This window comes from Polypterus senegalus, chromosome 7 (assembly GCF_016835505.1).
Source record: "Polypterus senegalus isolate Bchr_013 chromosome 7, ASM1683550v1, whole genome shotgun sequence".
Taxonomy (NCBI): domain Eukaryota; kingdom Metazoa; phylum Chordata; class Cladistia; order Polypteriformes; family Polypteridae; genus Polypterus; species Polypterus senegalus.
In genome coordinates this window covers 29606475-29622616 of record NC_053160.1, presented here as the reverse complement: position 1 = coordinate 29622616, position 16142 = coordinate 29606475, and the positions used below count along the sequence as shown (strand labels likewise).

Below are 16142 nucleotides of genomic sequence, written 5' to 3'. Positions count from 1 at the left end.
AAGTTTTTCACACCTGGATTTGGGGATCCTCTCGAGTTCTGTCAGGTTGGATGGTAAACGTTGGTGGACAGCCATTTTTAGGTCTCTCCAGAGATGCTCAATTGGGTTTAAGTCATGGCTCTGGCTGGGCCATTCAAGAACAGTCACAGAGTTGTTGTGAAGCCACTCCTTCGTTATTTTAGCTGTGTGCTTAGGGTCATTGTCTTGTTGGAAGGTAAACCTTCAGCCCAGTCTGAGGTCCTTAGCACTCTGAAGAAGGTTTGCAACCAGTCGTCCTGTCCCTGCACCTGAAAAACACCCCCACAGCATGATGCTGCCACTGCCATGCTTCACTGTGGGGACTGTATTGGACAAGTGATGAGCAGTGCCTGGTTGTCTCCACACATACCGCTTAGAATTAAGGCCAAAAAGTTCTATCCTGGTCTCATCAGACCAGGGAATATTATTTCTCACCATCTCAGAGTCCTTCAGGTGTCTTTTAGCAAACTCCAAGATAGAACTTTTTGTTATTCTCCAAATGATTTGGAAAAGCGGGTCACCTTTCTTCAAGTATATGCTAATAAATAAGACAGCTTGGAAACAAACTTAATAAAATATGCTTAGAGACATTTCCAAGTGTGTACTTGCTACACTTAGTTAATATTTGAAAGAAAATGGGCCCTGGACTTGCAAAACATGATAAGCAATACTCCTCAAATGATTCAAAAACACAATAAACATTCTTTGTTAATAATATGTGCAACACATGCTGTATAATTCATTGTATTCTTTTGCAATATGCATCTTTGCAGTCACTAGCAGGCAGTTCCCAGGTTATTAATGATGTAGGCTACACAGTTGTGGTCTGGTATGCTGGTACACCATTAATCAAGAAAATGTTGAAACAGACTGAAACACTACCTGCCAATTGTACACCTAGTGAACATTGATAAAACTGTTTCTTTTACATTTGTGTTTGTGCTTTAACTATTTATGTTTCCCCTTTTAACACAGAGAGTTCATGTGCCTCTACTTTATGAAGCCCTCTCACTATAGGAAGTGGAACTTCTAGAAGAAAAACTAGCTTTTAGACAAATAATGATTAGCTTTCAGTTAGTCCTGTTCAAGGTCACCATGACTGGCAACAATCGGACATGAGGCATAAACCAGCACTGAATAGAGAACCAGCCCATCAACGAGCATATTTGCACATGCATTAAAATAATATAACATATCATAACATACTCTGTGTTTTTATTACTATTTACTTTTGTGGTTTTTGGGTGGATAACATTTTTCTTATATGTATTAATTAATGTGACAGTGTAGCAGGCTTGATTACAGATTATCAGAAAGCAGCAGTTGATATGCAATCAAAAGATATTCATTACCCACCACGCCTCTTCTTGAACCAAAGTAAAGCAACCATTTAATTGTTCAGAATATCAAGACAGGTATATCTCATCATGGCACAGTTGTACCCAACTGTAATCATGCTTAGTGACCCCAGTGGCGACTCAACACAAGGATAGTTTCTTTATCTTTTTTTTTTTTTTTTTATATAATAACTAGTGTTTTTTGTTGTTCCCTATCAAAAGCTCTATAAAATTCTGCTTTGTTTCTCTCTCTCTCTCTCTCTCTCCGATTCAAGAATGAACTTCTTTTCTCAAAAAACATAAAAATATTGCCAACTTCTATAATGTAATATTTTTAAATAAAATCTTATTTTAGTCAAAGATTTTGCTTAGTGCTGCACTTGAAATCTATGTAAGTTGCCCATCCCCCATCATGCATCTGGTTTTCAGTGGCTGTTCTTGTCTAAAAACAAAAACCAGACATCTCAAGTTGTTATCAGTCAGTTCACGTAGGCTGTACAATCCATTAGCATGCCAAAGGAAAATAAGAGTTTGCATTCAGTTTTGTTTTCAGCTGGCTTCTCCCTTCTAGAAGTAAATAAAGCTGAAAATGGGAGCTCTCACCTTTGAGTTATTGTGCCTTCAAAAATGATTTGCCCTTTTCAGAAACTGTTATGTTGTATTATTACCTGAACTTTAAATACACTAAAATGATTATTTACTCTCAAATCATATAGCATAATTAACAGTTTTAAGGCAAAACATTTTTGTTGTGTAACACAATTTCATGAAACAAATTCAATATCTTTTTTAGGTATCTAGTGTCTAAAACACTATTTCATAGAACTTTCATTCATAGCACTTATCGCCATTTAAATAATTTTCTGTGTATGAGCTTTTCAAAAGTCTAGCTTTCTCACAGTCTGTTATTTAGCTAGGAATGTCTATAATGTTCACCTTCACGTCATACTAGTATTACCTTGGCTATATATTTTTTGGCAATGCAAGCCAAGATATTTCTGGAAAACATGTCCTAAGGCCCAATTTCCGTATCATAGAAAACAGTACCATAATTTGAAACTGCCACAAGCAGGCTTATTGGTGTAACTATAGTGCTAAGCCAAACCACTGATTTTGTACATAACTAAATCAATTTTTTTTTTTCCTTTATAAAAGCAGAGAAACGTTTGATAGTTTCAGTCTAGTGTATATGCTGTTATGTTTTGAATATTTCTCTCAACAATCATAACATGAGATATATATAAAACTCCTAGGACGAGACATGACTTTTTTGTTGAGATACTTTCAAGTCCCACGAGATGAGACTTTATGCCAAGAGATTTAACCAGAAATTTTGCCGGAAATAAGACATAGAGTAGATGATAAAATAGAACATCGTAAAGAATCCAAATACATTGGCACAATACACATGCAGAGCAGGTTAGAGCTAATGAAAGTACTAAAATTTGAAAGTCTCAAAAAAATGATAGTAAAGATCGCATTAGCACAAACAAACGGTAATTATTTCTCCGTGAAATAACAGAACAGTGAAAAGAGATTGAATATATTGTTCGGATTTAATTTAAGTTGGAGACTTGTAGATTGTCTAATTTGTGTTGCCATTGGGGAAAAGTAGTGTTTCTTCCCAATTAAGAGGCATATCCGCAAGACGTGAAGTGGCTGGCCCGTAGCACAGGCCGGGGGGTTGGCAAGCGAAGCGAGTGTATTTTATATACACATACACATACACAGTTGCTGGTCATAAAATTAGAATATCATGACAAAGGGAAAAAAAGATGCATAATTTTTACCTTTGCATCTTTTCTGTGTTGTACCAGGAGTGCCATAAAACTCCCCCTCCCTATCCCTTTTTTCTTCCACTCTCCTGTACCTATGACAGTATGTATAAATCAAGAAAATGAACACCAGTGCTAGGAAATTTTAAAACTTTAAATGAAAATTTTATTTCATAAAAGTTGTAAAGGTAGTATATAAATATGGTACTGGATGTTTATGTAATTCTTTAGGTACACACTTAACTTTTTTGTATTATTGTTTCATAATGTTAACAAAAAAAAAAATTGCATGAAAATGATGCTGTGATCAAAGCACTGCCTGAGACTTTTACCTCGTTGTCAGTCCTGGATGCCACAATATTTTTAATGCAATATTTTTAAACAGGCCACATTAATTGCAAAAATTAACAAGATAACTTTATTGTGATATATATATATATATATATATATATATATATATATAGATATATATATATATATATAGATATATATATATATATATAGATATATATATATATATATATAGATATATATAGATATATATAGATATAGATATAGAAATATATAGATATATTAAGTGAGTACCTCCAACAAAAGTAATACTGTACATCCAATTTTTCTGTAAAATGAAGGGATTTTTTTTTTCTTTTTATGATGTTTCAATTTATTATCAGGTTGTTATATGGAGTATTTCAAAATGTCTAGATCTCTCCTACCAATGCTTGTCAACCTGACCACAACTCTTCCGTGTTCCTGGAGGGAGCCTATAAGACAGTTCTATCTACATTCTTCTTCCTGAACCCTTTATGGATACTGTACCCACCATTCATTCACCAGCATTTTCCACTCATTGGCCTAGGTTAACCAGTGGCTCTATGCTTCAGTTTTGAATTGAAAAAGGGTTATTAATAACAATGATGACAATTTTTATATTTGGATGTCTTATTGTCTGGCTCCTCTCCTTAGACCAATTTGGCATGGACAATGCAATGACAAGATTTTGCATGGTAATAAGGTCACAGTCCTAGAGCAGTGAAGCAATTTTGACAACCCTGTTTACTGTATGTGTGTTTTGTGGATACAAGAATATGTACCAAGTGAAATATTGTGGAATGTGTTGCAAAATTATGGAACTCCAGGACTAAATCTCTGTACCATTCATTACCCATTTTTGCTGAGTGAGTAGTGTCTATATACTTGACATTAATCGGAGTCCATCTAAAGTGTCCATATACCAAGGGTACACATTGTCTTGCATTTTCTTTTTCATTTTAATAGCCAGAATTTCAAAGAGCAGAAGAAGCTTAGAGATTATTCAATTTTTAACACATTTTTGCATCTTTGCTACTGTACTTTAGTCTAAAAATGACCATCAATCAATCAATCAATCAATCAACATTTATTTATATAGCACATATTCATACAAAAAAATGTAGCTCAAAGTGCTTTACAAAATGAATAGAGAAATAGAAGACACAATAAAAAATAAACATAAGTCAACATTAATTAACATAGAATAAGAGTAAGGTCCGATGGCCAGGGTGGACAGAAAAAACAAACAAAAAAAAAAACTCCAAAAGCTGGAGAAAAAAATAAAATCTGTAGGGGTTCCAGACCACGAGACCGCCCAGTCCCCTCTGGGCAAAGTGATAGAACGATTATGTTCATCTGGTCATAGTTGCTGATATTAAAGGGTAAGTCACCTTTACTTTTTGATTCTCCCTTATACGTTGATCTAAGTGGATGTTAAATTGAAACGAATGTCACAAGGTTTTGAAAATAAAGGAGTATATGCACACTGCATGGTGTTTTATTAAATGGCTGTCACCTTATCACAGGGGTATTTTTTATTTTTTAGCACCATCCTAATCGGACTTTAACATCTGAAGCATACTCTAGTACTTCACTGCTATGTATAACAGAGTCAAGATGAGAATTAGCACCTCTGTATCTTTGATCATGGTGCTCTGCTGAGTTTAAAGTGACTTGTGTGCTGTTTTAAAGTGAAGGGATTCAGGTGTCCGAGACTCTTGTTTGTGAATGTGGATAAGTGTGAATAGTAGCTTTACAGAACTATGGAATGAAGTCCTGTAACACAAAGCTTTTAATTTGCTATTTAGTCATGTTCATATTCTATTTGTAATTACCTATGAGTAGTGACTAGTGATGAACCACCTCCACGGTGTTAGCTCCTCATTGAGTTCGGAGACATCACAGATGTGTTTGTGAATATCGGCGAACTTGATGAAATGCATTGAAGTTAATGGGGAAGGACTTACGGAATTAGGTTTCACTGGATTATAATGGTGTAATCATCTTTAAAGTTTCCCTGAGGGCTCGCAAAACATCTGCAAAATATATTGGACCGATTATTGTGGCCAAAAAGGTGACCTGAGCTGTGTGGCATTAGTGCCAACCGCGAAATTCCAATAGTGTGTTATGATGGAAGCCAACTGGGCTGATGCTTTGCACTTTTTTTTTTAGTAATAAATCTTTTAATATTATTTCATAGTCTAATGTGGTGTTTGCAGCATCAGGCTCCTTTAATGTTTATTTTCCGTGCCATCTGTTGGTGGAGGGCTGGGACAGCCTTTCTGGTGAAATAATGGTGGCTGGAGTTCTTCTAGGTGGGAGTGCCACAACTCATCAGCTGGCAGAAGGGGCCATGTCCAGGAGCTGTAGCACCAACAATTTTGCCAGGTGCCCATTAACATGACATATTTGGGGCTAGCTGGATGGGAGTGACCTGTTATGCTGCAGCACCTGGGTGATGGTGGACTGTTGCTATATGCTAATAAGAGGGGTAGAGGAGGGAATAGAAGAGTTGCACACTGGCATTCTCTGGGTGTGAGCTTCTGCAGCTGATGACTGGCTTCCACTGGCAGACTCTAATACAAGGAGTGCTGGGGAGTGGGAGCTAACGACACATAGTGAAGTTGAACCGGTGCAGACCTGCCTATGGTGTCCTGATACTGATTTCACAGCAGCCTGTAATGAGAGGTGTAGTACCCATAATGGAATGAGGCTGCTCCCTGTGTTCCTTCTGCAGGCAGAGGTTGCAGACTGCAGTGGCCTGATCCTCTGTCAATATGCTGAAATAGGTCCAGATGGGTGATGTGCGCAGCATCACCCTGGCTTCCTTGGTGGCGGCAACATGCCGCACATCATGGATTTGGGTGTCTGCTGCTACCTGCCAGTGGCACTGTCTACCAAGGCAGGGGAGTTCCTAGCACTGGGCTCTGTGGTGGCCCTTCACCCCCCTCTCTGCCTCTGACGCTGGTGCCTCTCCACCTCATTGCCAGAGCTTCAGCTCAGCTCTGTAAATGGATAGATGGCACCCAGGGTCTGTCACTTTGTCACTTGCCCCACTATGTCACTGTAGCTAGTGGAAGCTCCCAAGTCCGCACTGTTTTCTTTCCGAAATGTGCCTAGCTTTTCCCCCAACAGCTCCCATCTGTCACTTTCCAGGTCTGCCCTTGCCTCCTTTTGGACTTCTTCCCTGAGATTCCCAAGGTGTGATCAAAGAGTGGTTTTCCTACTTAGGGGGATCTGTTAAGGATTTGGATCCCTGTCCGCTGCTTGCTTGCTGCTGGCCGTCTCTGCAAGACTGATAGGTATTTCCACAGGTGGCTGAGAGGACGTGGATGGGTTGGTGGTACCACACACTCCATCAACTCCATGGCCACAACCAGCTCTCCTTCCTCTAGCCTTCATTATGGGGCACTGGGAAAAAAAGTTATCCTAAACTGGCCAAATTATCAGTAAACAATTTGACAAGGGAGAATACAGCAAATTTGCTGCGAGTAACACTTTTGAGAAATTTACTGATCAACACTAGGTAGTGACAAATAACAATATTACAATAATTCTTGTGCAGAATTACTGATCTCATTATCCATAGAACTACTGTTTATCTAGGATCAAGTAAAGTGTGCATTTTTTACATTGTGTCCCTCAGTAACACAAGTAAACCAATGACTCAGAAGCTCAAAGATGCAGCTCCTTTACAATTACTCGGCTCCAGTACATTAAACTACATTTTTATCTCATTGCCTTCCACCGTGCATTATTGTTGTGTATATTGCAAAAAAGGTGTTGTTCACCAGATTTTTTTCTTTTATGCTTTGAGAAGCTGTTGCATCCTTTCTTAATACTATTTTCAGCTCAAATATGTGAAGAAACTTGCATTTCATTCTACCCAAGTACTTAAAATTTGACACATTTTCCTTATTTTACTGAAATATATATAATGTCTCTCCTTTATGTTAGTTGGTATTAGAGCACCAAGATGCAATTTCTCCTGATCATAATGATGTTCTTCATGAAATCTTGCAAGGGCTGGGGAATGTTCCTGATGTTGAATCTTTACTAGGTAAGATTTCAGTATTTATTTACATGTGTCATGTGATTGCCAAATGCTTTCATATCTGGGAGTGCAACAAATTTTTTTTTGTTCATCTTTGTGTGGCAAGTTGATCATATTACTCAAACTTGTTGTTAACAGAACATTTCAACAATCTTTTAAAAGATTTATCTGAAAACTTGCTCTTCTGCCATGAAGTTATTTTGCTTTTTCATTTTTTTACTTTCTTTAAAGAAAAAACAAAATGCAGTCTGCATGAATGTACAGTATTTATGTCAGCATGATGCAAGATACCTTATTTTCTCATTCTGGGAATTCTCTTTATTATGGTTTGATAGGAGAAGGAGCCATTGACCCAAATGATCCCAACAAGGACACCACATTAAGCCAGCTTGCTAAAACCGAAATCTCTCTCACTCTTACTAGTAAGTTCGAGTTGCATGATGGTGATGACCAAAATATGAAGAGTCTTATGATCAAGTAAGTTTCTGCTTTACAGAAAAAAATAATAATTTAGTAAAATAAGTATATTAATTTGTATTTCTTTAAATTGTTTTTTTAATTATCTGTATTATTTTAATTTCTTATGTCTGAGAAATAACATGTGGCTTTAGACATGTTATATTGTAGACTAAACAAAAGCAGATTTTAAATGAAGTTCCCATGCTGCAGTTTTTGAGTGTTTATTTTAAATGAATGAATGTACTAGCAGTGGGCTTATAATAGAAGCTCTCACACAAAAGTGAATACTCTTCAGCATATTAAATATTATTTAAAATGTAACACACTATAGGAACATTAAATACATAGAGCCTTGGTTCAGTATGTTAATGTATTGTGGTTGAAATCTGGTGTGAAGTTAACATCTGTCCATTGATTAACTATACATTACTTTTAACCTTTTATTTTTTTTTTAAATGGTTCACTTGCTTTCTTTTAAAGTGAAATCTTTAATGTTTAATTAAATACGCTAGTAATGAAAAGCAGCTTTCCATAGCTGAATATTGTTTTCAGTAATTTAGTGTGCTTTTTCTGTTTGTCATTGAAATATTGTTTAGTTTAAGACATGTACTGTAATAGAGAAGAAATGCAATATTAGTGGACCATTTGTCTGTATCTCATAACTGAATTGACATAATTATATAAAAAGCACTGCATGTGACAACAGTCTGATTTATATGTCTGACTTGTGTGAAAACATATATCCACAGGTTGATTTATACCTGCTTCTACAGTATTTTAGTTTCTTTGATATGGGGGGGTCTGTTTTTGAGCAAAGTTGCTCTGCAATGAACTGAAACTTTACAGTACTAAAGATCTCATTCTTCACTAATGTTAAAATAAAATAATCACTTTACTATTATATCAATAAGGTAATGTATAATTCTGTAATAGGGCATATGTTTCATGAAGATCTTTACAAATTAAGTTAACTCAGATGAAAAATTTATGTACTGAAGCTAAAATCTTCTGAATGGACTTTCTGAATGTGTTATTCTGTCACATAGAGATGCTACCAGTCATAGTATTTCCCAAAATAAGACATCTCAAGACTTTTACAGATGGATTTGCTCAGATGGATGGGAAAATAATAGCTGTCTTGTGAATTTCCTCAGTATGGTCCCTCGTATTGTGAATTCTACCCTGGTCATTAGAGATCAGAAAATCAAGCAATCTGAAGTAGCTAATAGTTTTCACTGAAGCTCTTTCAACATTGAAAGGGTTGTGGTAGATTCTGTCTCTCTTAAATGGGGATCAGCAAACATTGTGTAGTTCGCTTTGCCATCAATTCGGCAAAATCACAGAAATGTGTGTGATACTCGCCAAACTCTGCAAAGTGCATTAAAGTCAATGGGTAAGGAGTAACTGAACTAGTTTAGAGTGGATTATATCAGGACAGTGGTCTTTTAGGTGCCCCTGGGGGATAGTGGCCAAGTATATGATTTGAGATTTGAGGCAGCAGTGCTAACCTCTGCACCACCATGCAGAGGGAATGAATACCACAAACAAAATAACAAATGGCCACAAACTAGCAAAACATAAATAGAAATATAGATCATTATGCTCTTAGAGTTCCACTCTGGGTGCACACATTGGACATGCCGTGAAGCAGAGGCATGGGAGTGGCTCGTTCCATTGTTTGAAGTTGTGACTCCAGCACACATTTTGTTTCACATGTATCTGTGCAGATGGTTTGCACTTTCTTCTTCCTTCAAGAAGAAACACTTTGTAAATAGCAATACATCTTTTGTTTTTATTATTTTACAGCATGTCCTATGTTTTCTGACGAGGAAAGGGGGATCAGGAGAGCTCTTTTAAGGCTTGTTTTGTACAGCCTTAGAGCTGAGAAATCCTATTATATATCAGGTGGCAGTACAGGTGTCCATCACTGTATGTCTTACAGTGATGTCTTGTTGTACTTATGTCCATGTACAGTAGCTGGTGTCTTATCTTATTTCTTCCCTAATGCACCATGTGTATTCCAAACAAAACCAATTGCAATGCCAGCCATATAAAGGATATATATCATACATATCTATACAGCTCTATAATGTCATGCTGCCTTGCAAAGCATCATGGGACACTCCGAAAACAATGTTTGACTAAGCCAGCCACAGCCGCATGGTGAATGTCTTGGAAAATATTTAGGAAATATGTGTAACGGTGAACACAACATACTCACTGCAAAAAATGTTTTGTTAAATTTTGATGATCAACACTACTCTTGAAGTCCCTGGTATGATAAACCTGTTATATCATTAATTTATATAATCTTATTATTGTTATTGATCAGACCAATCACTTTATCACTCACCAATTCATCTTTTTGGTGATAAGGTTTTATTTCTTATCATTACCATTCGTTATTTGCTTATTAGGAAATGCCATTTTTTTTCCTGCAGCTGAAGTTTTCAGGCCTTGATCATTGTTTTGAAATCAGTATCTGTAAATATGCCGTCATAGTTAAGGCAAAATATTATGTAAGTATGCACACTAAGGCAGCAAAATAATTTATATTCAATCTACTGAAAATAGCAACTTTAATATTTGCTAGATTCACTTTTCTGAACACTGCCACTACTAAGCTTTGTTGATGATAACCAGGGGAAAAGTTCTTCACTATAATCTAATTCTGATCTGACGGTATAGTAAGGGTGTTCTACTAGAAGCAAACTTCAGGTAGACGTAGCACATTCTGGAGTGATTATATCTTACAGCTAACTTGGGAATACCTTGGAATTGCCCAGGATGTCCTGTCCATTGTTTAGTGATAGGTGGCTTTCGCTGTCCATCTCCGCCTGCTGCCACTGCATCTCTCACTAGAACAAGGGGATGAAAAATGAAAGTACTTCTAATTTGTATTTCCCAGTTTGTTGCTCTTAAATGACATTTTTCATTTATACCCTGGCATATTTGCTTTTACCCACTCAGTACATTTTCCTTTTAAATAAATAATTATAGAAGCTTAATATGAATGTTTTCAATTTATGCAAAAAATATTAAGCTTTTCAAAAACCTTGGGTAATTTTGTACAGAGAAGTAAAACTTGCTAAAATAGGTATTTGGGCCTAGAATTTTTTGAGAATATCTTGCTCTGCAAGAGCTCATTTTCTGTGAAACAAAGCTCTACAAGCACATACACAGATCTATTGAAAACATCTGTTCAGATGTCTAGACCTGACTCTGTTATAGTGGAATGTGCCAATCCTATTGAATTGTAGGCCTGTGTAAAATTACTAAAAATTAAATATGGTGTGTGTGTGTAGTGACCACAAGGGGGAGCCACTAAGACCCAAACCCAAAACACAGTAACATCTGACATGATAAAATAAACATGTATTTATGCAAAACACTTCTCCACAATCACTTTCCCAGAAATCAGTCACAATTACACAATAAATGCACACTTCTTCCTGAGTGTTGCCTGCTGCCTCCCAACTCTTGACTCATTGATGTGATGCAGTGCCTAGGAATGCTTCTGGTGCCGTGCCATGTCTTCCTGGAAGTACTTCCGGGTAATAAAGAAAGGTGGGAGATCCTCCCCCCAACTGTGCCGTCTATCAGTATGCAGGAACCCTGACAGGATTGGACTTCTGGACTCCCATCTCCTAAACACCCTTGTGAGTGCCCCAGGTGGGTTGCCTTATGAGGATCACTGCCACCTATCGTATGGGGGATGGGCAGCTTCCGACGGTCTGCTTGTGCTGGTCTATCATTATATCATACCAGCCAGGCACAAGGTTACTTCTCCTTCCTGCTGGCCAGTTTGCTTGTCATTCTGCATTGGCCTCCCGTCCAGGTAATAAATCATCCTCCTTCCCATCCTTTTTTAATAAATGTTAACCCTGTATCTTATGATGGTTCTTGGTAATAAAATACTGTAGAAATTAAACGATGTATGTAGAATTATTATTATTAATTGTTTTTAAATCATATAGCAGTTACAGTACACATTGAAAAGGGTTGGGACTGTTACACAGCGATAACATAAAACTGACTTAAGCTCATTCTCGTGTACCTATACGTTTTAAATCAGTATATTTTTATAGTTTTGTACATAAATAAAATCTAATTTATATAACCATTACATAGTGTTGCGGAACTATGTTTGTTTATTTCACACAAATTATACGTGTAAATTTTTTTTTTTTACAGACTATATTGCATTTCTTACTACTGCACCAACACCACTATGTTAAAGAGTACACTTTCATTGTTTCTGTCAGTTTATCAAAAAGATGTTTTTATAAAATGTAAGAGACTGAACTTGTAAACAGAAGATTTCTTTCAAATTATTACATTAAAGGTGTTTCAGTTAGCTGACAAATCATGGGATGTACTTCATTTTAAATATATGGCTTCTCCTCCTTCTGCATGTTGGCTTATCTTTTTGTGTTACATGGGGCTAGATGTGATGTTAGATCCTGAGAAGGACTAGATGACTTTTTAATTGTCAGTGCAGTTTTACCATCACCATATGTATTTCTTCTCAAAACATATATATTGAATGCACATGCATTTTTAAATAAATTTTTATCTACATTCTCTTTGAGCTTTTTTTGTGTGTGTAACTGCTAAAATCAAGAAAGCCCATCATTTTACTAAGTAAATTAGACCGGCATAAACTGGACTGAGATCCATGTGTATCAGGAAATGGAATGACTGATTAAGCTGGAGCTGGGGATGTCTGATAAATACTTCAGCTGCTGCCATTTGAGGCATGAAGGCTTAATTATAGGAAGCAAGTGAAAGTTGATAAAACTGCATTTTGTGGCTTTAACTAGTATGTCATCCTAGACTCTTTCCTGTTTATAATATTTTAAGCAAATATCTTCTATGTCTAATCAGAAAGAAGAGTGTGTGTGTGTATATAAATTATGTAATTTTTTTAATCAAAAAAGATGCAAATATTTAATGAATATTCATGTTTTTCATTTTTTTTCCATTGTTAACTATCACAGTTTACTGTAAGTTTATGTAAAAACATTTTGAGTATTTTCTAATATATTTGCAGACAAACAATTTGATAGTTTTCCTGTTTAAATGCTTTATTAAATGTCCCTTAAAATTGGGGTTAAGGTTTGCTTTGATTGATTTAGAACATAAACACTCAACAGTATTTGCTCTTTCACCTTTATCTTCCTTTAAAAGTAATTTCTAGGGCATAAAAAGACCAGGATAGATATGCAGTGCTTCAGTTGTATAGCCAAAACTCGCTGTGCTAGAACATCTGAGTAAATTCTACACCTTAAAGCATTAGGTATCAGTCTGTCTCACCTTTGTTTTATGTCTCCAATTTAATTTATGTGATTTTCTGTTATTTATTGCTAAATATTAACATTATAAAAATTATTTTTTGAATGAAGTTTTAGTTAACAGACGTTGCAGAAAAACTAGTTTTAGGATAATGCCAAGATCCAAATTATCACACACTAAAAGTAGAAAGAGCAGTAGAGGTGGAATTAAAATTTGACCAACTTTTTAATGATAGGAAATTTGGTCTCATTTTGTCTGAAAAGTCAAATTACTTATTTTTCATATGGTGTGTTTCTTGTTTTCCTTGATGAGCTGTTCTGATTTCCTAATTTAAATCCCACATCCAGTGTATGGTGTGGAGTTTTTTTGTGACTTTTACACATCCCATTGATATCATGTTAGGGCAATTGTTGATTATATATATATATGCCACGTGTTTGCTTACTAGAATGGGCACCTGTGATAAAACTGACTTGTTGCCTGTGGTTGATTCTTGCTGTTGGTGTAATAGGCTTTGGCCTCCCTGTTATCCTGAACTTGATTACATGGTTTAAAAATTCTGACCTAGTTGAGAAGGCAACAGGTTCCATTTTTTCCTGTCTTCTGAGTACATAAAGTTCCTATAGCCACAAATAAAAACACAAGGAATCTTACTTTAATATTCTTTAATTAGAAATTGGAGAGAAAATATTTTTGTAATTTCATGTAAAGGATAAATTTCTCCTGTAGTGGAGTGGTTTCCTGGTGGAGCACTTTTTTATTCTGTTGCCTCACATCCTCAGAATCATGGCATCTAGTCCTACAAATGTCACTGCATTGTGTGGACTTTTCATGTTCTCCCAGTGTTTACAGTTTTCTTCCACCTCCTAAAGTTGTTTGTGTTGATTTATGACTTTGAATTGACCTATATCAGTTAGTGTGGCTATACATGCAAAATTGCCCTATAATGAGCTGATGTCCTCTATTTGCTTTGTGCCCTGTACTGCCAGGTTAGACACTTAATTTCTCAGGGTCCTGTAATAGATTATTCGTGTTCATAAAATGAGTGAAATGATGATTACTCTCTTTATCTCATGAATTAAATAATTTTCATTACCATTATTATTTTTCATCAAAAATGCAGTCACACTTGTTGAGTAATTTTAGATTATCAGTAATTAAACAGCTAGCTTATTTACCAACCAGACTGAATCTCGGCTCTTGTGTGTAAGTTTTGTTTTTATGACTTATGATCTGTATTCGTATGTTTATCAGGTTGTTATGAAATTTATAATATGATAAATCACTAATGACAAAAATGCAATATATGAAAACATGTTGTGCCCATTTTGATCTTTCATTATGCAAAGCTTTATATTGCATGAAAACTTTGGATCACTGGTATTTTTTCTATACATACCATGCTTTGTATGGTTAATGAATCTGATCTCCCTCTACCTATTTTGGAAACCTTTTTCTAGATTTATGCACATACATACTGTATGAATAAGTACAACCTGGTATGCAGAAGAGTGCACTAAGACACAAAATGATTATATTAGCTGTGTTTGTGCCATGTAGTTTTTGTTTCCATTTAGTTTTTAAAACACAGTCAATGCAACAGATATACAGGACTCTTTCCATCACTGCTTCATTCTAGCTAATAAGACTATCTTGTATGTAACTTACTATTTCATAGTGTAATCTGGGACAATGTGTCCTCCTTTGTATGTAATCATTCTTTGTTTGTAATTGTGAAGTAATGTTTTTTGTTCTTTTTGATGCTCGGTAATTGTGAATACTGTAAGCTTATAAAAATAGATTTTAACTTTATTATTTGTGTAATTGTAACAAATATTTTTCTGTCCTTTTTGAAGATTTGTAATTCTAATAGCCATTCTAATAGTCCTTAGAGTGTCCTGAATATTGTAATTTTGTGAAAATTATACTTTTAACATTTTATTTAAGTATTAAGCATAGTAGCAGAAAATAGCTTTGTTTCCTGTCTCTTTAAACATAATTGTTTTCCATCTTTATTTAAAGAACCAAGAGGCTAGTTGTGGATGTTATTCGAGCTCAACCTGGGGAAACACTGATTGAGATCCTTGAAACTCCAGCCTCAAAATTACAGGTGCAACTAAAAAGAAAATCGCTGAACTACAATTGCCATCTAGTTTGCTCAGGCATTTGTGTATCTAGATAAGTCTCCAATTTAGTGTTTACTTTGTTTGCAATTTGTTAACTTTAAACTGTCCTAACACTGCATAAATTCTTGAGTATCTGCAGTTGTAATATTTTAAATGTCAATTTTTTATGAGATTCGTCACATCTAATTCTAATATTTTCCTTGCATTTTCACTTTCTGTTAAAATTTTAAACAGAATGATGAATGAACAAATATTGTTTTCTTTCTGTTCCTTTGCAGTGTGTTCCAGGTGTCCTATTCCTTGAGGACACCTATCCTGTCAAAAAATGTCTAGCAACAGGCAGGATTATTCTGAACTGTTTTGACAGATATTTGAGATATTGATGAATTTTTCATAGTTTAAAATATTCTGGATCTTAAATTATGTCTTAGAAAATTAATATTTAAACCAGTTTTTAAAATACCCACAGTTTCATTCTGATGCCTGCTTGCAAATTTCCAATGGCAGTTCTTACTATGTCTTTTTAGTTATGGCATGTATGCATCTATTTCAAAAGTCAATTATTGTATACAATGAGTATTGTTTATCTTCTTTTCACAAGACCGATTTATTGCTAGATTGTAAGAAGGAAAGTACATTATAACCCACAATATGTCAATGTTGCTGTTGGTATGTGTTAATGTTGGTAAATAGTATTTTTATCAACAACATAATTTTACTAATTGTTGAGGTACAAAGACTTCATTATATTGCTTTGGCCAATGTA

At 35.4% G+C, this 16142-nt stretch overlaps 1 protein-coding gene across 3 annotated transcripts in view; it reads left to right on the top strand.

Moving 5' to 3' along the window:
* The window catches only part of iqgap2 (IQ motif containing GTPase activating protein 2), a 225485-nt gene that overhangs the window by 188462 nt on the left and 20881 nt on the right, over window positions 1-16142 (top strand). For all 3 annotated transcript variants that reach the window (XM_039758410.1, XM_039758409.1, XM_039758411.1), the window contains 3 exons: window positions 7400-7502; window positions 7832-7973; window positions 15273-15360. In XM_039758410.1, the coding sequence (XP_039614344.1) occupies window positions 7400-7502; window positions 7832-7973; window positions 15273-15360 (333 nt within the window). The remainder of the gene's footprint in view (window positions 1-7399; window positions 7503-7831; window positions 7974-15272; window positions 15361-16142) is intronic.